A 27,295-nucleotide genomic window follows, 5' to 3' on the forward strand; every position below is an offset into this window, starting at 1 on the left:
CCACCTCCAGCAGCGCAAATCTCAAATCACTTTTCTTCATTTATCCTTTCATGCTATTTCTATACGAAAACACGCACACACATGGACTCGCACACATCTGCTAAAATGGAATGGACGCGGTCAATGGTCAACGGTCAACGGCTGAACGGACATCCACAGATATAGTTCACAGGAGGAGAAGCCTTACGAGTTTTCGTGCCAATCTGCGAGTCCCGTGGATGGTTTTGGTGAGTAAAAATTTAATCGAGCTAAATCGTTATGCCTCGGACACGCATACACACAAACACACTCAGGTATTGTAGAGGCAATATGAGGTTGTAGAAGAGGCACTAGAGTTGAAGATAGCACGTGAGCGAACGATTTGGAGCTAAAATGAATAGCGCGCGTTGCCACATTATTATTTTGATGGTTGGCTGCTATTCACCAGCGAGTAGAAATGAATTTTTTTTATTTATTGCATGCAGTTATTATGCTTAATATACCATGTTAAATTCAAACACGAAGTTTGTAACACCCAGCAGAACACAGAGGAGACTCTATAACTAGAGTACACACCTATTTAAATGATCAGCTTGACGAGCTGAGTCGATATAACAATAACCGTCTGCCTGTCAGTCCAGATGTATATACATGAACTTGTCTCTTAGTTTTTGAGATATCGATCTGAAATCTTTCTGATAATCTTCCATCCCCAAGACGCTATTTATTTGTCAGAAACGCCAATATTGGACGATTATTTTGTTTGAAAAGATATGGTCACAAGATTTAGTGCGTATTATTAACCAAAGCAGTTGCACAATCTGTAAAAAAATTGTTCATATCGGACCACAACATCACATGGCAACCATACAAAATGATCGATTATAATTAAGACCTTGTGAAAAAACTTTTTATTTGACAAGATATCTTCATGAAATTTGGTATGGATTATTTTCCAAGACAACTGTACATTTTCTGAAGATATTATGCAGATCCCAGTACTATAGCATATAGCTGCCATGCAAACTGACCAATCAAAATCAAATCCTTATGGGGAAAACTTTTTTATTTTGTAAGATATCTTCGCAAGATTTGGTGCGTATTATTGCCCAAGACAACCTCTGAAGAAATGGTTCACATCGGACAAGTATATCACATAGCTGCCATACAAAATAGTCGAACAAAATTTAGACCTTGTATGGCAAACTTTTTGATTCGACCAGATATCTTCACGAAATTTTGTATGAATTATATTTCAAGACAACAAAATAATTCCTGAATATATTTTCAAGATCGAACCAATAAAGCATTTACATGCTATACAAACAGAACGAGAAAGACAGAATCAAGCTGACCAATCACAATACAAATACAAATATTTGTACACTCTTTATGCTTTCAGAAACGTAACTGTGTAGGATATTATAGCTTCAAAGCAGCCGAACAAGATTTTTTTTTACATTTTTCAATTCGATTAATTTTTGCGCTCACAAGCGCAGCAGCAACGTGAAGCATATTAAATCACGTATACGCCGTGTCCGCTCGCCGTGACAAATGTGCCGTTCACTTTTACGGCTTTCTACGACGCGCTTGGTCACTGCGCTACTGGTGTATGTGTATGTGCTTCTGATAACTACTTAGAATGACCATTTTGTCTTTTCACCCATCTTCCGTTGTGTTTTTGTTTCGCTTACCATCATGAACTCGCTACTCTACTTTACTCTACACTTCTTGCAGATTCATCACCTCAAGGTCAATTGTGTGAAGCTTATAGCGCAGCTGCCAGTGCCAACGATAACAATAACAACACCAACAACAATCAGCAAAGCGACGACGAGTTAGACGATGACGAAGACTATTCGGTGTCTGTAACGGCGATAATACAACGGCGCGCCAGCGTACGCGGCTACAGGGGCAAGCGGGGCAGTCGTTATTCGCGCAGAGCTTCCAGTCCAATGGATCATTTGATGGACACCGTGGAGCGTAGACGCTCCAGCGTCTACACATCGAGTTCAGGCAAGTTAACGGTAGTTGCCGTGCGCTTTATTTCCGTTTAGTTTTTTCCTCTTCTTTTTTTGAGTGAATTTTCTTGCGTGTTTTGCTTGTACGAACATCTGTAAATACAGTGCCCGCCATAAAGCTCATGTGTGGCATGTGTTCGCTGCTTTACGACCACAAGCGAATTACAAGCTCATTTGTAGTTGTCGACGCAGCAGCAAACACGCAAGATAAGCCGAAAATTAGGCCAGCAAACAAACAAAGCTTTCAATCTTTCGATTTGATCCTTTGTTACATCGCCTGGAAGTTGTCAAATGTCATAAATGCGTGCGTGCGTTCATGTGTGTGTGTGTGTGTATGTGCATGTGTGCGTTCACTTGGGAGCAGCTCCCCAACGTGACCCATTTGTTAGTGACATTTGGCTTTGGCGACGCACGAGTGTAACTAATCAAAGCTGAGCAGCGAATTTATTCTGCTGTACGTGACTTTTTCTAATTTGATTTGTGTTTTTTCTGGATTTTTTCCACTTTTTTGTTTTTGTTTATTTTTTTTATTTTTTTATTTCATTGGCTCAACGTTGCGCATATATCATCGGTTTCGGTGACTTTGGTTTTTGCTGATTTTTTCGAGTAACATACGAGCATATGAAAGTACAATATACAGTTGATATTGGATGTATACAGGGTGGTTCATAAATAAATTTATTTTTGCTTTATAAATTTCAGAAAAAATTAAGTTTTGTTATTTTAGAGCATTTTTTAAATTAAAATTGTATATGATATTGGCTATTTATATACAGGGTGGGCCATAAATAAGTTTCTTCTTTTTATAAATGTCACACAAAAATAAATATTTTTTAGAGCATTTTTTAGACTGATAATTTCACTCATATATAGTAATATAGTATAGTAGAAGAATTCCATTATTTTTGCTTTCAAGAGTTTATTTAGCATAGTTAAACTGATCCGTTCTGGTAAAAAAAAATTGCACCACTATCATTGATAATTTGTTACCATTTTTAAGTTGACTTTATAATCCTTCTCTCATAGAAACCCTCGTCCCCTTATTGGCAAGAAACCAGGACAGTCGATTATCACAAATTTTGAGGCCAATTTTTTGACAGAAAAATTATTTGTCATAGACATGAATAGGTAGTATTCACTTCAAGCCAGGTCTGGACGATAGGAAGCTTGCATTAAGTCCTCCCAGCCAAGATTCGGAAGCTTTTGGCGAGTCGCTATGGGCGATTGCTTACTTCATAGGGTCTAACTACTAACAGGTCTAACTAATAACAGGTCTAACTACTAGCAGGTCCGAATTAAGAATTTGGCGATAGTGGAGCAGAGGTTTCCCTGCCAACCAAACCAAGCACAAAGTAAAATCTTCCGAACCATTCGCGTTGACTCACCGTGATTCAAATGCGACCACTGCCATTTATGGTAGTCGTGAATGATCTACTTTCCATCAGCATAACCAAGCGGCTTCGAACTAAACTTTTTTTGGTGATGGTCGGAATGGATTAAAAAATGTTTCAAAAGAATCACCCTATACATATTTGTTTTCTACCTTCTACTTCAAAATTTCGATTATTTTCCATTTTTAGGAAAATTTTTTTATATTCTTTATACAAATCCACTTATATGTACATATGTACACAAACAGATATCTGTATTACATACAAACAAATTGTAATCCAAAAGTAAACACACGCATATCTAAATATGTTTGTACGTATGTAATTCCATATTACTTTTTCCTCTACTCTTTCACAAACAAAACGCAACAAATGATGAAAACATAAAAACGCAAATACCAATAAAAATAACAACGAAAACACCAACAAAAATGGGACACAAAAAATCGAAAATACCAACATCAACAAAAATTTACCACAAAATAAACACACAAAAAATCCTAAACAACAAACAAAATCACGCAAAATCCGCATCACAAACATCACAGATGAGGGCACAAATCAGGAGTCAACACAAGAGCAAATCTTCGAAAACATTCGTTTGCACAAAGAGGTTATACAATCGGTGAAATTACAGCCATGGCCAATGCGAAAAAAGCTGAAATTAGTACGACAGGTGAGTGATTAAGTACATACATCGGCATATACCCTTGTACTTTTCTGTTTGGAGTCACTCAGTCACTCAGCAGCAGCAATCTGTGAGCCAAAAAGTGATGCTAATGGAAAAACATTTTGCGAAAGGAAAGAAAGAGGTCCAAGAAATATAAACACAAGCAAACGGATTAGGAGAGCTGAAGTGAAGGTAGCAACTTGAAGAGTAAGCAAGAACTCGGGAATATTTGCTTATGACTTTTGAGGTTCTTTTTCTTAATGACACATTTTTCGAATGTTAAATGTAGTTTGAGGTGCCTTTTCAAAGAGGAAAAATAGTTTTTGACTGACCTAAAAAAACATGTACAAGGTGTGCGTTCCAAAGTAAATAGGATTTTCAAAAAAAATCAAAACAAATGGTTTTTTCCGCAAAATCAATTTATTTCATTCAAAATAGTCTTCTTCTTCTGCTTCAATACAGCTTTTTGCACAGTCCAAAAGCATGTCAAATGAGTGTTTTAGCTCATTGGCCGGCATGGACGCCAGTATGCCGGTGCAAGTCTTTTGAATGGCGTCTACATCTGCATAACGCTTTCCTGTCATGGGCAAATGCATTTTCCAAAAAGGAAGAAGTCGCACGTTGCCAATAATGGTTAAAATGTGATTTTTGATCGTCCTTCGAATGTTAGATTCTGACCAATTTTTGGTCAGAAGTCAATTTGTGCGGAACAAACCTTGCACACGCGATTTCGTAAGCCCAAATGTTCGATCAAAATGCGATAAATCGATGTTTTGGAAATGTTCAATTCCATCTTCCTTAATTTCAATGATGATTTCGGCTGCTTTTTGATGAATTCACGCACTGTTTCGATGGAATTTCCGGTGATCACGTATTTTGATTGGCCCACATGTTGATCGTCATTTATGTCCCCACGACCACTTTGAAAACGTTGAAGCCATTCGTGCACTCTGCTACGAGATAGGCAACTATCACCATAAACTTGTTCCATCAATTGAAACGTTTCGGTAAAATTTTACCAATTTTAAAACGAAATTTAATGTTGGCTCTTTGTTCGAAGCTCATAACACAAACATACTGACACTTAAAACGCAATAACTTCACTTCCATTCATAAAATCTCACTGGACAATCGATAAAGATAACACATTCTAACGCACTAGTCGAAATATAGATAGCACCACCAGGGGGCGCTAGATTCAAAAATTCCTGTTTACTTTGGGAAGCACCTTGTATACTGCCTCAAAGATGTGCAGAATCGACAAGATAATGTTCAAGAGCTCCAAAGAAAAACATACTTGCTTTTAATACATACGGTCTCGAAACGACTGTAGGACAATTTTTGACGAAATGACATATCCCAACTTGCTGGCATCACATGCGTGCCGTATTGGCATAAGTAACGACGATACATGCAGAAAGTGCAGGGCAGAAGACAAAAGACGCTGGATTAGCACCTGGGCTTTTGTTCAACCTTATCTTGAACTCGAATTTTCTAACCAGGAGAAAAGCGTTGACGAAAACCTCAGCTCGAATTAAACTAAACCCACATCTGGCATTATTAAAGACTATATTAGTATGTATGACGTGACAGCCGGCAAGTATAACCTAACTTAATCTAAATATATAAATAAATCATCAGGAGAAATTGCTAATTCGATTTAGCCTTGTCAGTCTATCTCCACTGGGTCCCTGGTCACCAGTCCACAGCTATATGGCAGCTCAACTGGTAATAGTCTCGGCTATCAGATCTGACCGAAGACTTAATTGTGGTACCACGGTGAACAGGACCCATGGAGTTCGCTCCAACCTGATCATGGTTACTGGCCCCTCGGCGAGAAGAACTGACACTTTGTCAGATGAATGTGGCGTTGCATTGCAACCAGGTGCCGGACCCAAAGTGCGGCAGAGGTTTTAGATAGGATCGAGGCCTACCAAGTAGATTGGTGTGGCCATTCTACACTGCCAATTGGTAATGCAAATGCCTGGCATTTTAAGGGCGCTGAACAAGGCCTGAAGTGGACGAGCAAATTGCTCGTCGTTATGAGGTAAATAGTTTAGGGGGTGAATGATAGGGTTCTAAGGCAGTGTGAACGTTTCATGGTTAGCAAAAGCAAGTGGTGAACGCGTGAGGTAACCTCGAAAAGGAGGACTTTCAGGCGATTAAGGATAAGGTTTCAACGCACCCGACCGTCCAATTCTGACATGCTGTCCCAGTTTAGGTATGAATTTAGTTGTGCGACCAGGAAGGATAAGGATATGTTGCCTAAAATTAAATAAGAGGATTGGAGGTGTTTTGTTAGAGAAAATAGGAACGAGCCCTGAGGTCAGATCTATAGGATCTGCCGGGATCGTAATAGAGAGGAAATCGCCAATCTTCGCGGGACACTCTGTTATCGTCGTGGAGAAAGTGTCCGGAGGTTCTGCTACGTGCGTTCTTTCGCAGTTCGGAGATACAGATACCTCAAGCACAAGAGGTACTTGTCCCTACATAAGATAACGGAGATTTGAGGTACGTCTTTGGCATGGTTGGGTATAAGCCGTCTCCAGGTCTTGATGGCATAAGCAGAGATGAGCAAAAGCTTGTGGAACTTCATTGCGGAATAATAAGTGCATCTTGGAGGGATACTTTCCACGCGAGTGAGAAAGTGCTAGGGTCTTTGCTCTGCTGAAGTCCCCTGATCAATAAAATAAGGTAAGATTAAAGGACATTTAAATTACTAAGCTTTTAATCAAATAAAACACACATCGAAATCCATTAACTCCCACACAATGTGAATATACAGTTAACAAGTTGCTCCCTCTCAAAATGTCAGCTCACTTCCGGCTCAAATGATTAGCGCTGACTTGAGCATACCAAACAAACAAACAAATAATTTGAAGAGCAAAACAAACAATTTAACTTTTCACTTTTCCACTTTTCATAAACGCCGTTATTCGCACACAAATACATTGATTGCTGCAACGAAGGCCAAGACATATGTGGCGCGGCACGAGGGAGCGCTGCAGGAGCGGTTCGCCATGTCGCGCAGCACGAAAGATTTGTGGGCGCGCTTTAAAATTTTAATGGCAGCGGTAAGTGTTTCCAGTCTACAAACACATTTACAGCACACGCACACACATAAATGCTATTATTGCACTCCCACACACACAAACACAATCAACACATCCGGCGCTTTGGCTGGGCGAACGCGCTATGGGACATACAGTTATGCCACATTTTTGCACTTTTATTATGTTTTCGCTTTTGATTTATCCGCTTTGGTATTTGCAGCCGCTAATGTTTACATAAGCATGCTTGTTAGCATATGCAACGTTGTAAGTGGCACGTGCGCTCCTGTGTGTGTGTGTGTGTTTGTGTGAGAATTTGAATATCCGCCAGCTTTGTTGGCGCGCAGACGGTAGCTTTGTGAAGTGCCCGCTCTGACGCCTTAAGTATGTCACGTGCCACATGTGGCATGCGGCATGTTGTGGTTAAAGGGCGCCGCACCCCGCTCACTTGCTACCTTCAACGGAAATTACGACTGACTCAACTCTCTTTGCTAATGTCACAATGTAGCAATTTGCCTTGAGCTGCCACAACTTGCCGCACAATATTAAAATTTCGTTGGCACTCAGCACTCACTTCGGCATATTCATGGACTCACATCAGCGTATTCATTCCCTTATATAAGCCTTTAAATATTAAAAGGTGCACGCACACATTTACACCCTGTCAGTGGCTGCCACTGCCGACACACTTACTTCCGTCTGCAGCGAGCTGCAAGTTGCACGCATATTTGTGGCATCAACTTGGCCACAAAAGCGCTTAAAGTTTTTCAAGTCATCATAAATGCAGTGGAGTTGGCACGACATGACCGGGCGACGTTGCATGCTTCACGGAATTGACAACAAGTGCGACAAATAGGTAAAGACGAAACGTATATACAGTGGCGGATGCTATTATAGAAACACATAACGTGTTTTTAATAACAGAGACTTGGATAGCTTGAAAAATTCGATAGAAGGCCAGTTTTTTAGGACTAATAAGCCTCAATAGTTTGAAGAAAACCTTCAAGAGACCAAGTGCTTGAGTAGACAATATCTGGAGACAATTCTAATTGGATTAGAATATCTATTCGAGGGCACTATTGACCAATATAGTTACGAAGAAGAACTTGGGATCTAGTAGAATATGTTCAGCCCATAGATGTTTCCAACTTCTTAGATCAAGGCAAGTCTCCGCAGCGGCGTTGGCATCCTCAAACGACCCGAGTTGTGTTTGGTGAGTGACTTTTTTTAAATTTGGAAAAAAGAAAGAAGTGATCCGGAACCAAATGTAGGAATATGTTGGAATAGCAGCCGTTCGTTGTTAAGGTGGTACAGCACAGGTTTCTTTGCCAAATGTCGAATCGATCCAATAATTAGGCATAGTAATCAATTTGCCTTTATCCAAGAGTCGAGTCGATGTACATAGCTCACACCTTGTGAGTCGCAAAAAAAAAGTGGTCATCACCTTTTCGTACATAGGACAATATGCAACTTCATCATAGATGATTCAGCAAGTGAAGTTCACTATTTCGGATCCATGCTTTCTTGGCAGCCATGAAATACTTCTGAAAAGTAGTCTAACGATTTTAGTTATTGCTGGGAATAACCAAACACGACACCCATTATACAGATAGCTTCATGATGCCCAAAGCCCAAAGCGAACGTTCTGTCTAGCGGGATCGTGCACTGCACTCTGAACCTGCAACTGGATTATCAAGAACAGACTTGCGACCGCGTGGAAACTCGGCAAACCTACTTGTGAGCATTTCCATAGTCTGCAAGCGCTCTTTGATGACACAGCAGGATTTCACGTCCATCAAAGAATCTAATCTTCCGTTTTCAAATAGTATCAAAACTTAACTACGAACCCGATTCGACTGAAATTTTGCCAGTAACCGCCTATGAAGACCATGAAAAAACATATTTTCCTGCGAAAGTGCCACCATCCGGTGGAGAGGCACAATACTTATCGGACCACCCTCATACAACTTACATACGATGGGAAATCTTCCTTGAATTTCAACAACTGGAGACATCGATTTCACAGTGAATATAATTATGGCCACGTCAGACCGCATTTAATGTGCTCCGGGATCTACTGCCAATAGACGTCTTTACTCAGAGAGTAGCAGCAAGATCTGCTATAAGATTAGGAGGTTAGAGCAGGAAGGATCATGAATGTAACATCATTCTGAACTCGGGAGGATATAATAAGCAATTATATGTATTTTTCTGGCCTTGTTGGCGCCACAGAATAATTCCAGTATAGTAAATAATTGCAGGAAGGCTTTAAGCTCACTGGCAGGTGTATTCCACTTGTCCATAATTTGAGTTACCGTGGACAGGAATATTTTCGACAACGAAAAAGGAGTTGACCAAGATAGAAGTCTCTTTAGGCGAATCCTAGGCGGACTTAATGCCATTGCCACTGAGAACAATCAAAAGAGATACTCATTTTGAACAAATATCTGAGAGCAGACGGAAATCAATAATCAACTGCAAGGTAACGAAGCAGATGTGGCCTAATATGATAAGACTACAACATGAACTTTTTGCATAGGTTCAAGAAAAGTAATTTCAGATTTACAGCTAATATAACGAGTCGCCTTAAAACAATATTTGTCACAGCTGTAAGATAAAAAGATATAACGAAATTGCGTATCACTTTCCCGGTAAGTTAAGCTCTATCACAGACCAGACACAAAATACTTGGAATCCATCAGACAGCAAAACTTGAATGGCTGTCTACGAAAAGCGTAACGGATATAATTTTGCTGCATCCTTACCACATTTATGGTCTCATTTCGTCCTTTATACTTCACCTTCGTTGCAATGTCTATAATCTCCTCCAATTCTATGATCACGACTGTATGCCTACACCTGCTTATTTACATAAATACACACCTGTTTATAGCAAAAATGAATAAAAACCCAACACGACGGCAGATTGTGGACGCTATATTGCGGTACTCAGGGGAGTTGTAGCAACACGACCGTTTGCGGTTTTACGCCACCGACAAGCGTTGCACTTTAATTTGCACCACAAAATTTTAACGGCAGTTAATGGCAACTATTTTTATTATTTTTATGCAGCCTGTATTTTTTATTGTTGTTATACACATTTTTTGCTGTTGTTGTTGTTTCGGTGTGTTGACAAACCATCTTTGGCGCTGTGATTGCTTGCGCTCGCTGCCTTGCGCTGGCAAATTGAAAGTGAGGTTAAGCGCTTTGGCGCACGGCACCCCGACGTGTCAATCAACGTCATTGCAATTTGCGCCATAAGCACGCTTTTCAATGGCAATACGTCAATAAATTTAATATACACATACATGTATGTGGGTATGTGTGAGTGGTGGGTCTCCAAGTGAGACTTGAGCTGGGAGAATTTAATATTTTTCGCAACTTAACAGGCTTCAAAGCTGTTAACAAACGGATGCAAAATGCAAGGAAATAAATATGCGATTATTGTGTGTGTGTTGACAAATGTGTGTGTGAAATAAAAATTACAGTTGCACGTGTGCTTTAAGTACATTAAAATGTGTTAGTTAAGAAGTGGCTTTATTTATGCTTCACATATATGCCAAACATGCACACATATAGACTAGCAGATATAAAAATACGCACACACATATCAACACATATTCATGTGGGTGCTGTTTTAATTTATTATACCCCGATCAGCATAAATTAGCCTTGCGCAGAAGGAAACGTCGGAGACCTTATAAATGTCCGTTTATTTACCCCCGAATTGTCTTAGTGCCGAGATATTTATCTGAACTTTTGCACATGTCTTTTTCACTTCAAGAAGCAGCTTATTTGTCGGTATCGCCAATATCGGACCATTATAGCGTATAGTTGCCATACAAACTGAACGATCAGAGTCAGGACCCTGTGTGGAAAGCTTTCCTATTTAATGAGATATCTTCAGGAAATTTGGTACGAATTTTTATCCAAAGAGAACCTATAATCTCAGAATATTTTATCCAGATCGGATCGCTATAGCATATAGCTGCCATATAAACTAAACGATCAAAATCACATCCTTATATGAAAAGCACTCTTATTTGAAGAAATATCTTCACAAAATTTGGCACGTATTATAAGACAAAGCAACCCTCCAGTCTCTGAATATTTTGTTAAGATCGGAATACTATAGCATATAGCTGCCATACAAACTGAACGATCAAAATTTCATTCCTATATGAAAAACTTTCCTATTTGATGAGATATCTTCAAGAAATTTGTGAAAAAATATTATAAAAACAACCCTACAATTTCTAGATTTTATGTTCAGAGCAGACCACTATAGCGTATAGCTGCCATACAAACTGAACGATCAAAATTTCGTCCTTATATGAAAAGCTCTCTTATTTGAAGAAATATCTTCACAAAATTTGGCACGTATTATAACACAAAGCAACCCTCCAATCTCTGAATATTTTGTTCAGATCGAACAACTATACCATATAGCTGCCATACAAACTGAACGATCAAAATTTCGTCCTTATATGTATGACAAGCTTTCCTATCTGATTAGATATCTTCACGAAATTTAGCACAAATTATTATCCAAAGCAACTTTGCAATCTCTGAATATTTTTTCCAAATCGGATCACTATAGCATATAACTACCATACAAACCGAACGATTAAAATCAAGTTCTTCTATAGAAAACTTTTTTATTTGTGAAGGTCATTATACGGGTTTTCTTGTTATTTTATTTTATTTTAGATTATTTTTAATTTTTTTTTTTTTTTGAAAATAATTTCCAATTATTTATCACTCGTTTCACATTACACATCTTCACATCACAATGGCTTCGCTTACCTTCCGCGCCGCAGCGCTGGTTACATTGGAAACGCGAAACCGTTAGCTTTCTCACCGTGCTGATCCCCTGGGAGTTGCGCATCAAGGAGATTGAGTCGCATTTCGGCTCCGGCGTCGCATCACATTTCACCTTCCTGCGCTGGCTTATGTGGGTGAACACCATGATTGCCATACCGTTGGTGGCGTTCGTCATCGGCCCCGAGGTGAGTGTAGCGCTGAATAATTTCAATCATTTCGTCAATGTCAAATTTTCACATCATCATACCTGCCGCCTGGCGCTTATTATACACACATACCTACTTACTTATCATCATACACCCATCATCAACCCATCATCATCCTCGTCATCATCCGTTGCTCGCGTCTACCATTTATCAACGTGCAAATTTGCTTTATTGCATCTCGACAGTATTTCGCAACAAAAAAGGACGAAACGGATCCGCGTAAGCGTATGACGGAGCACGAATATAAAGTCGCTGGCAATTTCTTTACATTTTGGGAATTTGAAGGCTACATCAAGTACTCCCCGATGTTTTATGGGTAAATATGGAAATGTGAAAAATAACATTTTTTGTTTATTTATACACGGGCAAATGTATTTATGTATCAAATATATACCTACATGTATATTATGTGTGTGTATATAAGAACCTTAAGCCATTTATTAAGCTGATCCACTTAATCAAATTTATCTTTATTTGTTCGGTGTCCCCTTGCAGTTATTACTCGAATATTTCCGGTGCTAGCACTTTGGGTTACAAATTGCCTATGGCATACTTTCTAACGGCTGTTGTTGTTTATATCTACAGTTTTGTGGCCACCTTAAGGAAGTAAGTAAATCAAATGTGAAGTATGCTTAAGTTATTTACATATGTTTGTTACATATATTTTCAAGAAGAAGCTTAAAGCTCTTCTTCGAGATTTAATAGCTCCAGATTTTGCCAGTTTATTGTTAAAAAATGAAGTTTGAACTAACAAATAAACTGGAGCTTCTCCATACGTACCTTCTGCTCAAATAATATCCAAATATCTACTTGCAGAGAAAATAAGAAAATATTACATATATGTATAATTAGGGTTTTCACAAGTCTCATAAAGTTATAAGTTATAACGATTCGAAACCATAGCATTGAGAATTGTAAATGTGTAAACTCATTTTTGTATGAAATCCAACAACAATTTTTTTAAACAAGTGTAAAAATTTATAATTTTACGATTTTACGATGCTTTACGACGGGTTGTGAGTACCCCAAATATTTTTAAGAAACAAAATAATAATCGATGTTTCGTGACATTTCATCTTTTTTAAGTTTTTATTGTTTACAATATAAACTAGAAGCTTAATCTGAGATTTGGTCAAGGAGTTTAAAAGTTTCATATCCTTTTTTCCTTGACCGTTACCTTCGCCAAATACTATAATCCCTCTGCTAGCCTCAAATCAAAATTTGATAGATACATATATCGCTGAGTAATCGATTTCTAGATCAACATTTGTCCATCTACTGGAACAAATCAACCCTCTCCAGACAACGGTGTCGTACATTCGATCCAAGTAAGCTTGTCGATTTTTGTTGTTACTTGAAGTCTTGATTAATCGAAAAATGTTTGCTCATCATCTTTGGTAGTAACCTGCTCTGGCGGTAGCTGGCATGCATTATTTACCAAATCACAGATGAAATTCTTCTTGGCACCAAGTTCATCACAATTTTAGAAATAAATATAAAAGATATGAGGATCAAGTGGAATGCCCGAATAAATATTAAGTTCGTAAGTGTAACGAGAGAAAACTGAGCTGCTTATTCAGGATTAACCTTTTGTTCACATAACACATTCTTCAGAGCCTATTTACGATATTTCGAAGAATGAAACACACGTTGCATGGTCTACTAAAGCTTATGTGTTACTAGGCTAGTTAGCACATTTTTGTTCTTTGAGTTTAAATCGGAAATACATATGTATATACAAAGGAAAGAATCTGCTTGCTTAAATATCAACCATACATTTGACGAAATTCTATATTATAATATTTAGTAAAAAAGCGAAAGCTCATAAACTCTGAAGTGAAATTAATCATTTTTAATACCATATTCATAAACTGAACGAAGGAGTACAGACTTGTCCTAAAAATTGCAGTCGATAGCGTTAAAATTGCGACCATTAATAACCCTAAGATTTTAGGTGCGACACTCGACAGCCTGTGCTCCTTCACTTCGTGATTATTGCCAAAGGACAGAGGCGCAACAAAGTCGCTAGCCGACAACACTTGGGGAAAAGACAAAGAAATGTTGTTGGCAACATACAAGGTAATTGGCCGGCCGGTCCTTAACTATGCCACACCAATATACGAGGGAACTTCAGACATGTCAGAACACTGCGCTCCGGACTTTAAGCGGCTGCCTCTTGATGTCTCCTATCGAACATCTGCACAGTGAGGCCCGCCTGCTTCCAATTAAGGAGCATAATGGATTGGATGACCTCGGTGACAACTTATCTGAACCTTATCACCGTAACGGGTACTAGATACAACAACAACAACATTTATAAAACCTGGCAGTTTCATCGCACTTATTATGGACGCCTCAACTCCATTTAAACTTGGTTTCAAAGATTTATATTTTAAATATATAGTTTAGGTTAAAAAGATAATACAGCCTTCCACTTCATTAGCTGGGAATTCTGATGTTTTATGATTCCCAAAACTTCAACATATGAGTCACCAAATTCTTTTAGATCTACGAAGCGTGTTGAGCGTACCAGAAAAACCGGCTAACATAAATATCCCCATGGTTCGCCAAAGGTGTGTCATTCGAGTTTTAATCTCAGTCTGGAAAAATTGGACAGTTGACAAGAAAGTGCCTATGGTAGATAATATCACTCGCCATCCACGACACAGCTTTGGCAAATTTTATCCGACAAGAATTGTTGCCGCACCACATGTGAGACTACCGAGCAGTGTCCAATCAGAACACTTATAATTACGGCGACATGCTGACAGAAAGTAAGGTCCTCCTCTTGCGTTCCACTCTGGGCCAAATGACTCTGGCAGTAAGTTGGGGTTGTTGACCAGTGCACACCAGGCTTACGGGAGTTCACTAGATCCAACGTTAGATCGTAAAAGGACAATCGTGATCGATTGAGTTAACGATTCCCCCTATTTAGAAAGTCCATCAACTTAAAAGTTTCGAGCGATTCCGCTGAGAGCCCTACTTAATCAGGTGGGATGACAAAGTAGCTTACAGCTGGTGATAAAGTGATCAAACATTCTTTGACTTGAGCATACTATTTTCCCAAAGCTATCAATAAAAACTTTAAGTATTCGACCCACTACATCATTTTGTTAGGTTTAGCTCATTTAGCAATTCAGGCTCTTTACATTCAGTGAGAAAAAAACCTTAAACAACATCAATAACCATATCACAACAAGCACTTAAGCAAACATTCTCTTTCAATTAATTTTCTGAAGTCAACACTGTAATTGTCAATTATGGCAACTAATTAAATTATTAGACACTTTTCGACACCAGCCAGGACAATAAATGACGTCTTTATTAAAATCGCGCACGCTGCTGATGGTCATACGCTTGGGATTAGAGCGATTATTTATGACGTATGGTCAAAACTTTTGGACTTGCACCAAACCACATATTTTACACACACCAATACATGCAACTACAAGCTACAATGAAACAAAAACGTTGGTAAAAATTTATTATCAGAATTTAATGGTCACGCGCGGCGCATTAACGAGCCCACATGGCTGTGCCATCATTTAAGTCTTCAGATATATGTTGGTTTATTAGCAGATATCCATGAATTTGTTAGCAAATTGTTTGTGTGCGGCCTCCACACACATATTTGTACACATACATTTCGAGGCGGCACTCCATCCGCCAATAACCTTGCAATTCAACAAGAAAGTAGCCGCGCATTAACACAAATATGTCGTCGGGAATTATGTTTATTTCGTAATTTAGCAACGATACTCGAATCACACAACAATTTTATACCCTGTACAAGGTATATTGAGTTTGGCACGAAGCTTGGGATACCCCGAAAACAATGTCCAAAACCCTAAAGGAATATAGTTATAAGTGTTCAGCGTCACGAGCTCAGTCTCTCAGTTTTTGAAATATCGAAATGAAATTTTGCACACATACTTATCTCCAGAAGAAACTACTCATTTGTAGAAACCGTCGATATCCGGCCACTATAGAGTATAGCTACCATACGAACTTACCAATCAAAGTTATGTCCTTGTTTATAGAAATGTTTTATTCAAAAGGATATCTCCACGAAATTTCACGCAGATTATTATCGAAAACAGCGCTACAATATCCGTAAAAATTGTATAGATTACACTACTATAGCATATAGCTCCCCTACAACTGGCCGATCAAAATCAAGTTCTTAATGGAAAACTTTTTTATTTGTGTAGGACATTATAGCTCCGACACAACCGAAGTTAACGTTTTTTCTTTTATTTTGGTTTTACTACTCGTATTCCCACACCAACATACTCCCAGCAGCCATATAAATTGACGCCATATCAACACCTCCATTCCTCTTCGGCCGCATCGCGTGATGAGTGTGTGTGCTACGTGTCCAGCATGCGTCCACAGCGCCGTTATTGAGGAGAGCTCGCCTTTATTGCCACTTTGGCGCACAGAATTTTATTTATTAAGCATGTTTGCTACCCATACGTGTATTTCTTTGCTGCTGACTTTTGCTTGTTGAAGCAAACACCATTTTATATGTTTGATTGTTGCTGTTACATTATATGTGGGCGTGTGCTGTGCTTGCTTACATAAGTATGCTGTTTACTAACCAGCTAATATATTTTATGATTTCTCTTTAGCTTATATTTATTATTATCTCTTGCTTTGTAGTGGCGCATAACTAATGCAATTGACTGGAGAAGTTAACGCCACGGCGTATGCGTAACCTGCGACAATTACTCTGGTGTTTATTGAGAGTCAATCGATATTTTCAAGAGCAGCTATTGAAACATTTATAAATATATATTGTATGTGGCTTGTATAATATGTTTAGTTTGCTTAAAGGAAATGAGTTCGCACGTGACTATTACTACTCAGTTAGTCCATTTCAGTTTCAGTAGCAGTCACGCGAGTTGAAATTTTATTAAAAATAAGCTTTTCTTTTACGAGGATAACCAAAATGGTATAACGAAGTACGCCAGCGTGAAATAATTTAAAATTTATAATTTTTTTTTTTAATTCGTTGTAAATTTTTTTTTATTGAATCTGATATAATCCTGTTTTTGGGTATAAAAATTAATTTTGAAATTATTTTTAATTAAGATTTAATTGGAATTATGGAATGTAAAAAATTGTATTTAAATGTTATAACAACTGTTTAATTGGTATAAAAACATTTTCTTTTTGAATCCGATATAATCCGATTTTTCGAATTACAAAATATTTTCGAAAATTAAATTAAAAAATTCAAAATTATTTTTAACCAAGATTAAGACCGGAATTATAAAATGTAAAATTTTTTATTTAAATGTTACAACAACTGTTTTTTTAATGCATTATTTGCAAGCCTTGTTCCACCTGATTTTGTTAAAAAATCAACAAAGTTTCTGCGTTTTGATTTAAAATTGAATTTTGTTTACAAACTGCTCAAACTACACATCTGTTATTATATAATATTTCTACATTAAATTTAAAAACCATAAATATCTTGATATTCAGTATTGTTGGTTAGAATAATATTAGGATGCATACCTAGCTAAGTATCCTGCTATATTAAGCTAGCAAATATAAGGCAAATGTTAGCTCTGACGTTGATAATTTTGTATATTCAATAATGAGTAACTTAGAATTATTCCAAAAATCAGTAAAGTTATCGAAATAATTTTCTATGTAACCTTAAGTTAAATTTTTATAAAATTTGAAGCTCCTTGAACCACCTCAACTTCGTAATTCTAATATCGTCCCCTTTATGGAGCACAAGACAAGCCCTGAAACAAATGCCACAGGTTATAAAAACAGAAAACGTATAGCATATATGTATTTGATAGAGGTTGAAAACTGTGTAGGTGTTTCTACAAACAAATTTTTGTATTTAAGGATCACATACCGATATGCCCATTTGAACTGGTGAATACAGCAGGCCTTAGCTTAGAGTATTTCCGTAGCTGAAGCCCCACAGAAATAGGAAAATGTCTTCAAGAACCATGAAGTATTATAAAATAATAATTCTAATAGGTTTGCACTCCAACAACAGCAATATTCTGAACCAGCTCTAAGTAAATCTAAATGGATCAGACTATATCCTTCAAGCCTGGTGACTTTCAGGTGAGAATACTATCTAGACGTGAATGGAGTAGAGGATTTTTAGGGGAGTATAATAATGTCTCCATCCAACATGGACTGCCGGGTGGGGACGTAGGTATACTCTGATCATCCGTCTACCAAAACTCAGTTAGCATCATCCAAGCAGAATTAGTGAGCATAGAGAAAGCATATGGAGTTCCAAGGAATAACTATGGAAAGATACAGAGAATTACCATATAAACAAAGATAAACTCCAACGTGGCAAACAAATGTTGGAAGGCTTTAAGCTCAATGGCAAGTCAACTCCACTTGTCCATGATTTGCGTTTCCAGTCACTCCCCGAACTCCGATATTGAACAATGAAAAGTGATAACTGTGTTTAGCGCTAATTCAGCCCAAAGATGCTGCACTCTTACAAGTCCAGCTTATACCAACTGAGGGTATTAGAAATTACTAAAAAAAATTCGATTGGATGATGTTCTCATCAGACATTTTTCGTGTCAAAAATAAAACTCAGGATTTATGTCTATGTGTATGCCGTCAAACGTACCAAAAATCTCCTGTGATTAACCCAAAAATTTTGAAATATTATTAAAACCCCAATCTAATGTTCCATTCCTCTAATAATTTTCAATAAAAATTAATTCTTTAAAAAATGTATGTATTAAGTAACTCAAGAACAACTTTTTTTGGAAATAAACACCGTTTTAAAACAAATTTTATTTCACTATTTCACAGAATGGCTGAAAACTCCCGAAACTCAAAACTCTCTCTCAAAGATGACGAATGCACTTTTACTTGGAAGCTTTTCACCGGTTGGGATTTCATGATTGGTAAGCTCAATTAATTCGCCTCCTTTCAGGCTTAAGTAAAAAAAAATAAATACATAAATATATATTCTTCGATACCACAACTCCTTCAGCAACTCACTATTCACTTCAATAGTTCCATTTGTTAATGCAAATATTCCACTGACTTCCTTCAATTATTTACATTTCAGGCCACGCTGAAACAGCGCACAACCGAATCGCCTCGGTGGTGGTCGGCTTCAAAGAGGTTTTGCTCGAAGAAGCCGAAAAGAAGAAGGATAATCGCAAGTGAGCCTCAGACTTAATTAATTAGTTGGCGGCGAGTGTGCGTCTTCAAGTTTAAATGCCGTCATTTTCAACTTCAACATATGCTTTAATGTTTGTCACTTCTTTTTCTCCTTCTTTTTTTGTTTACTTTCCGTTTTCGGCGTGACTTCGCAGTTGGCGCATAATCCTGCAGCGAATTTTGGTGAATCTGGTTGTGATGGGCTTATTGGCTGCCTCCGCTTACACTGTCGTCGAGTTGGTTAATCAGTGAGTACCGTTATGTCGACAAATGCCGTTATGTGTAGCGGCATTGATTTTTCTCTAGCGTATCTTTTATGTTCTTTGTATGCAACACTCGTGCGATTTTTTATTACAAATTGAATTTTTCAATACTTTGTCTGCCTGCGACGGCTTTCGCATTGATTTTGCTATTTCGTTACTTTTTGCACAGCTCGGAGCAATTGGCGCGTAATGGCAATTTACTGAGTCGCAATGCGGTTAACATCACCATCACGCTGCTGGCGTTCTTCATGCCCATGATATTCGACGCATTGGGATTATTCGAAAATTGGCATCCGCGACAGCAGTTGCGCTTGCAATTGGCACGGTACGGTAGCGGTTATTTTTTGTTTAAAGCTCAGAGGTTATAAATGCACCACGTGATTTTTGGAATATTGAAATTTTTAGGGAACTAAATATATACAGATGTTAGGTTAAGATTAAATAGTTTTAAAGTTTCCAAAGCTTTTCCCTTAAATATTTAACACTCGGCTTGACTGCTTTTGTGATAACCAGGTTCCACAAGAAATCCGATTATCTACCATATTCGATCATTCATTAAATCAAAACATATTATCCAGGTAGGTTAGGTTAGGTTAAATGACCGATTCTAACGGAAATCTCATATGAACAGCTTATTTCACCGGTCCGTTGTGGTACCTAAAGCTCTTAAAAAATGTATCATAAAGACTCTCATAAATCGTCAAAGCGCTTTGAGTCGATCACAAAATTGATAAGACGGCTTATGAGGTCGACTATGTCTCCTGGTTCGCCGAAGGTATAACCGCCGAGTAGTTAGACAATGGAGGAGCGTCGAATACTTTCAGAGCTGAAGCGTTTTCATCCATTCGGCATTTACAGTATGAATAACTCTTGTAAAATGTCCAGTAAGAACTTCTTACTCGTGGCCAGAAGGATCTTACAGTTCAACAGGAACTGGTCGTCGGCCAACACCTCCTAAGCGTACGCGAAGTAAATATGGTCAGTAATAGAACGCAAAATGTCAACAAAGACCCAACTCGCTCGTTCACCCTATGAGGTAGGTGGGATGAGGGTACCCTTTTGTGCTAATTCATCAGCTTTGCAGCAAAAATCTTACAGGAATAGTTCTCCGTCGTATAAAATCCGCAGTTATTTCAATCATATATGTAGATCCTACGATATGGAAAGTAAGCATAGAAAACTTTCAACTTTTGTATTGTTGAAGGTTGTTTTGCTGTTCCAAATTGTATCCAGACATAAGCACGGGTTCGATTCTTCCTCCAAACGGTCTTCAAAACGACATTGAAACCTCATTATCATTATCATAACAAATACTTCCTTTAGATACTTCCTTAAAGCAATAAATGCCAGAGGAACACCTTTGGTCTTGGAATACCAACAGCACAGAGCATACCACAAAATTATTTCAAGGTAGTGTGGATAGTGAGCAAACCAAAAGGTATCCAATTTTAAGAAAGATCTAGTTAAGTAAAATGGTAGATCAAGATGCACTTTTCTCTGAGATCTCACCTTCAGAAACTTGGTACAGTGCTATACAGGTCATGAGCGAAAGATGTTGAAACGTTAGAATGTTTCCTTTGCGAATGACCAACCTTCAACTGGCTGACACAGAATGGAACATCCATGGTTTTCAAAGTTCCAAGCTGATAGTAAAAACGCTTAGAAATTCACAAAGTAGCTGAATGGTGTTAAGTTGAGAGTAACTTGAGAGGACCAAGTGCTGAATGTGCTCTCAAATTGAGTCCGATAATAGCTTAAGAACGTCAGGTACAAGGGGCTAGTCCGAAGATCACTATAATATCCATAATCCTTTGTTTCTTCAATTTGTTACTAAAAATCTTTCTTCAATCTTTAAACGGGTTTTGGCCGATTTTGTATTATTAAGAATTATAAACCTGGAGAGCTTTCCATATTCATCAATATAATTTATTTTTAATATTTGGACTTTCACACTCTCTCTCTGGTATATTGGAATAACCTTTAGTTGGATCGAGAGAGTAATTACTAATTTTTGCACTAAATCTTAGTGTGTAGATCGTACTTAGTTCAGTACTTGCAATATTTATGAGACGAGACTTTTCTAATAAAATATACTCGTTCTTATTCTTAAATAAAGCAGTTTAATATAAATATTTTTTCAATTCATTTTTTTTTATATAAAATTTGCTTTCCCTTTTGGTCTAAAAGGAGTAAACAGATCATTTATTTATATTCATAGATTCAGTTGTCCGTAGTAGATTAAATTTACCGAGTAAGACTTCTTTAAGGCGCATAAGATTAATAGAATTCCACTAATTACGATTCCTCTCGCTAATCTTATATGCTCTTCCGCTCCCGCACAGCATCATGATACTCAACATGCTCAACTTGTATTCGCTGATGTTCTCCTTCATCTACAACATCGACAGCAAGGAGGGACCCTTGCAGACGCTCAAGGAGCGCTACGATAACTCTACCTACGCCATGAATAATTTAACAATAGTGATGGATGGCTACAAAAGCAACAACACAAATAGTACAGCAATAGCCATAGCGCTGGCGCATCTCAACCTGAGTACCACCAATCTGGTAACCACGACCACAGCTGCCACAACAACACTTTACGGCTTGGTCACACGACTGCGATGCCGCAATATCACAATGAAATGCTCAAAACCAACACGTATCAACAATCGGAATTTCACAACGGCAACAACATTACTGCTACTCAATCTAAGCACCTCAACGCTGTTGCCACACATCACCACCAACACAGAGTCGGACACGACAAATATGTGGACGACGCTGCCCACCACAATGCCACCTGTCACAACAGATATCGATACAACAACGTTAACGCCGCAACAACAAGAAGAGTGGAGCACGGCACAGTTCAATGCGATAACCGCAGCAGCAACAACAATAACAGCAGCATTCAGTACACCAGCCACCAATGCAACGTCGACCACAATAACGGATTATACGGACAGCAGCACAACACAAACCGAAACGACGGATGCATCCACATTGCCACAGTCCACCTCAACCACGACAACAGCGCCGGGTAGTGATAGTTTCTTTGACTACATGGATTATTTCGTTGGCATGCCGCTCGAGCTTAGCGACTCCCAAGAAGTGGCGAGTGCAACGGAGACAACGCTTAGCGGCACGAGTAGCACGACCGAAAATGTGCGCCGTGCCAGAAATGGCAAAAATCTACGAGCTTTGCAACGTAAGCCTCGCCAAGCCTTACTGTCTGCTTTGTACGAGGCAACACAGCGTGCGCCGCCGGGCCGTTACAGTCGTCAGTTGAATGAAAGGCGCAGACAAAGTGACCGTGACAACGAACCCTACACCGACAGCGGTGCTGCGACTACCACCGCTTACACGGTAGAGGAAAGTACGCCCGGAGCTCAACAGCAACAACTGCAAGTGGAGTCCGCATCGCCGGCGCCACAAAATGAGTCCTTACCGACGCTACATGTCAATACGAAATTACTGGGTGAAGTGCTGGCTTATTTCACCAGCTCGACATCGACCGTTGAGCCAACGACTACAAAGTTGCCGCCTACAACAACGACTGTAGTAACGACGACAACGACTACAACAACTTCCACACCGCCAACAACTACAACGGAGTCTGACGGCAGCACTACTGCATTCTTCTTAGCCGAAGATGATATCATTGACGAGTCTGCTACCGTCAATTATGACACTAATGAATTCGATGAAGATAATTTCGAGACTTGCGTGCGCACCATTTGTGATACTTACCCTGAGGAAGAGGTTACAATTACAGATTTGGATGCAACTGCAACACCGACGACACCCTCATTGACACCGATGGAGATATTCGAGAAAAAAATGTTTGAGGTGAAGCTAGATATACAGCAGGTGCAACGCAATTTGACCAGCATGTGTTGGGAAACGTCGCTGGGTCAGGAGCTGGCAAAGGTTATCGTTTCAGATGGGGTAAGTATGCACAGATTGGAAATGTTGAGCTACTGTTGATAGTTTGTGATCTTATTACCAAGAGGTGGCTAGTCTATTGTAGCAGAAAAGCTCATATAAAGCGTCTTGTAAAAGAACATTTAACTTAACATGTTCGAATAGCATCCTACGGAAATGATAAAGGAGCTGCAAAGAGCTTTTAAGCTTTATAAAACCCGGAAATAGCTTTTAGAAGCTCAAATAATTCCCTGCAAGCCATATTTCTGATATGAAAAAAGGTGAACGAAAAGAACAACCGCTAAAAGAAACATTAAGCAAAGAGTTTCTTTCTTTTTGGTACAAATTAACAATTCTCAGAAAGTTTATTAAATTATTTATTGACTAGATTAGATCTGTTTAAACGTAGTTTTCATAGATATCGAAGTTTTTCTGAGCCGATAGATGATTTAAAAGGCAGATGTCTAAATACGTTTCCTCTTCAATAAGATCTCCGCGCATTTTGGAAAATGTATCTTACATTTTCAGCATTTCTGGTTCAAATATGTTTCGAATGCTTCCAAAACTATTAAACTATAATTAATTATCTCATCTAAACAATAGCTCCCAACAGAAGCTATTTTAAATGTCCACCGCTCGTGAGACAGGCTCCCACACTGTGTGTTTGTTTTAAAGATCAGCAATCGTCCACTGTTTCACAAGTTCAACACACTTTAAATGCAGCTAAACCAAGGACCGTTCACTGTTTCACAAGTTCAACATGCTTTAAATGCAGCTAAATAAAACACTGAGAATGGGAAATTAACCAATCAACTTTCAAATTGCTATCAAAACTTTCGCGTAAAAGCCATTCAACTTCTGGCATTAGCATACGCCAACTACTGTCACCCCAGCACAACAGGCTTCTGGGCACTTTTGCGCTTCAAACTCAGTCGAAGAAGCGTTGAAGTTTGTTTTTGCACACGCTTTCGGCAATGTAGAAATCAAAAGTCAATCTTCAAATGAAATTTTACATTATTTCCATGATTGTCAGTCGTTTTCACTAGCTTTTCAAGTTTTGATGGCCTGTGCAAAGTTTAGTTGAGTGCATGATTTTGTGTTTGGACACAATAGTGTGAGTTCTCATTTTTCGAATTGATTTAAAATTTCTATTATAGTTCAAGAAGTTGTCCTGCTTAAAGAATGAGTGGGTTACAAAAGAACTTATTTACGAATTTTACAGATATTATGCTTGCCTTATCCCGGTAACAACTCTGCAGGCGTAGCCTTTTGTCGACCAACCCGGTTTTAAGTAGGCGAAAGAAAGACAAGGAAAGCCTGCTCTCGTGCTACGCTTTGTGTTCTTATTCGCGGCTACGTAATTTGCAATTTTTCATTCTTTGAAACTTAAGGAAATAACGGAAATATTAACAGGTCAATTGAAAAGTCAACGGTCTAATATATAAAAAGCGCTTATACATAAATTTAAATCCATATGAGTTTTAGGTAGCTTTATTCTAAATAAAGCGCGTGTATAAATTTGATAGCCGTCCGATCATTATTTACTTTGCTACTGAGGAGTTGTTGGATACTGCCTCGGGAAAAGCAATAATCAAGGGTTGATATGCCAAGCTTAGACGTGGTGCTCGAAGACGGTGAACGAAGTGGACACCCTAAAGAGGTTGTTATCGACAAAAACATCAAAAAATTACACAAAAAATGTTTGAATCACGGTAAAGTGAAGTTGTAAGAGAGTACGTCATATCATTCACAAATATTTGGGTATCAGAAAGCTCTGAGCAAAGTGGATGCAGCACGAGCTCATTATTTACCAAAAACAACTACGAATTGATGATTCAAAGAACTATTTGGAGAGGTTCTAGCATAAAAACCCCGAGTTTTGCGTCGATATGTGATAACGGATAAAATATTGCTCCATCATTTCACTCCAAACTGCAATCGACTGTGATCTGAGTGGACCGAACACGATGAACCCGCTCTAAAGCGTGAAAACACGCAACAGTCCACTGGCAAGGTTATAGCGCCTGTATTTTGTGATGCGCTTGGAATAATTTTTATTGACAACATTGAAAAAATAGAGGCCATTAAAGCGACTAAGACATAGCATAATTGGACCATTTTAGGGATAAAATTAAAGGAAAAGAAAGCGCTGTTTCGGTGCAGTGTCCGTGTCACAAGTCATTGAAAACGTTGGAAAAATTCAAAAATTAGGTTTCGTATTGCTTCCGTATCCACCGTATTCTCCAGATCTGGCCCCTAGCGACTATTTCCTGTTTTCAGTTCTGAAAAAAATGCCTGATGGGAAGATATTTTCTTCGAATGAAGAGGTGATTGCCGAAACAGAGGCCTATTTTGAAGCAAAAGTTAACTGGTACTACAAAAATGTTATGGAAAAGTTAGAGGGTCGCTATAATCAATGTATCACACTTGAAGTAAACTATGACGAACAAAAAACAAACATGCCTAAAAAAATGTGTTTAGTACTCCAGGGACTTTTCAATAGACCTGTTACAATAAATGAACGAAACAAAAAAAACTTGTTTGAGAAAGATTAAGAAGTTAAAAAATGCTTTCTGAGGAGATTGGCCACCATTTTTTTTAAAGTTCTTATTAAATTGTTGAAACAAATGGATAAATGAAATTAAGTTTAAACCAAAAAGTTTTAAAACTCAATTAAAAAAATATTGAAAGCTTGCCATTTTTTTAAAATGTGATTTGAAGATGTTTAATATAATTAAACTGACATAGTGAAGGCATCAACTATGAAGGTGCCCATAGTTCTTTCGCATCGAACTTCTTTCTGCACAGGCGGCCTTCGGTTGTTCAAGAATAATGTCTTCGCTTTAGAGTCTGATTTAAGAACCAGTTCAAATTTTAAAGGAAAAAGTCATACGTTGACGAAGTTACATAATAGGAAGCCACACAGTCATTTTTGAAAAAGATTGCCAGCTATTTTAAAATGTTTATTAAAATTATTTGTCGTTATATATAAATTTTATATTATAAAATTGGCATTCAATATAAGCATTTAAGAATCCTTTGATCTATAATACATAGATAGAATATATATAATAATTAAGTATTGTACTTCAGTTAGCAAAAATCACATTATTTGCATGATAAATAAGAAGCAATGAGCAAAATCTAGTTTTACTTGTATGTTAAACTAGTCTATAATTGACTGATTTTTGACAGTTGACGTCTCATACATCTCAGCGTGGTAAAACCCTACTGTTGCTCTCTTATAAAATAGCGCAGTCTGCTAACTAGTTGACCTCTTAGTATAAAGTAGTTATAAGGCACTTCACAACTAGTTCTCTCCCCTACTGGTTATGTTCAGTCACGCATCTACATATATTTACATGTGTACATATATACATACATACATATGTCTGAGTGTTTGCAAGTGGTTTGTGCGAAACTCCACCTCAGTGTAAAATAAATATATGTGTAGTTAATACTTTGCAAAAACACGCCATAAGCCCTCTCGACTGCACTCATGGTCGTGTGTACACTTGTGTGCGTATGAGTGCATATCAAGGATTGCAGCTTTTGCGCATAATTAGCTACTTAACTTTTCCTTTCGTACTCTGATAATGAGCTGAAACTAAGTTGAGTGCTTGTTAAAAAAGTGTTACAGCGTTTTCACCCGTTAATTCGCAGACGGCAATTTGTACGAATACGAGTATGAATAAATTAAAGGTGGAAGTAAAAATTATACCATAATGTGTGTTAATATAATGGAGATTATTTTATTTGGCTCATGCAGGCTAGATAAAGTTACGGAACGATTT

General features: G+C 38.1%; 1 protein-coding gene across 1 annotated transcript in view; it reads left to right on the top strand.

The window, feature by feature from the left end:
• LOC120777060 overlaps positions 1 to 27,295 on the top strand; it is a 60,691-nt gene that overhangs the window by 28,402 nt on the left and 4,994 nt on the right. Inside the window, exons 3-13 of the mRNA XM_040108173.1 lie at positions 160 to 227; positions 1,717 to 1,995; positions 3,940 to 4,067; positions 11,911 to 12,120; positions 12,327 to 12,457; positions 12,637 to 12,747; positions 18,955 to 19,049; positions 19,217 to 19,313; positions 19,467 to 19,559; positions 19,744 to 19,899; positions 21,917 to 23,525. Of these exons, the coding sequence (XP_039964107.1) occupies positions 160 to 227; positions 1,717 to 1,995; positions 3,940 to 4,067; positions 11,911 to 12,120; positions 12,327 to 12,457; positions 12,637 to 12,747; positions 18,955 to 19,049; positions 19,217 to 19,313; positions 19,467 to 19,559; positions 19,744 to 19,899; positions 21,917 to 23,525 (2,977 nt within the window). The remainder of the gene's footprint in view (positions 1 to 159; positions 228 to 1,716; positions 1,996 to 3,939; positions 4,068 to 11,910; positions 12,121 to 12,326; positions 12,458 to 12,636; positions 12,748 to 18,954; positions 19,050 to 19,216; positions 19,314 to 19,466; positions 19,560 to 19,743; positions 19,900 to 21,916; positions 23,526 to 27,295) is intronic.

The sequence above is a fragment of the Bactrocera tryoni genome, chromosome 5, assembly GCF_016617805.1.
Source record: "Bactrocera tryoni isolate S06 chromosome 5, CSIRO_BtryS06_freeze2, whole genome shotgun sequence".
Taxonomy (NCBI): Eukaryota; Metazoa; Arthropoda; class Insecta; order Diptera; family Tephritidae; genus Bactrocera; species Bactrocera tryoni.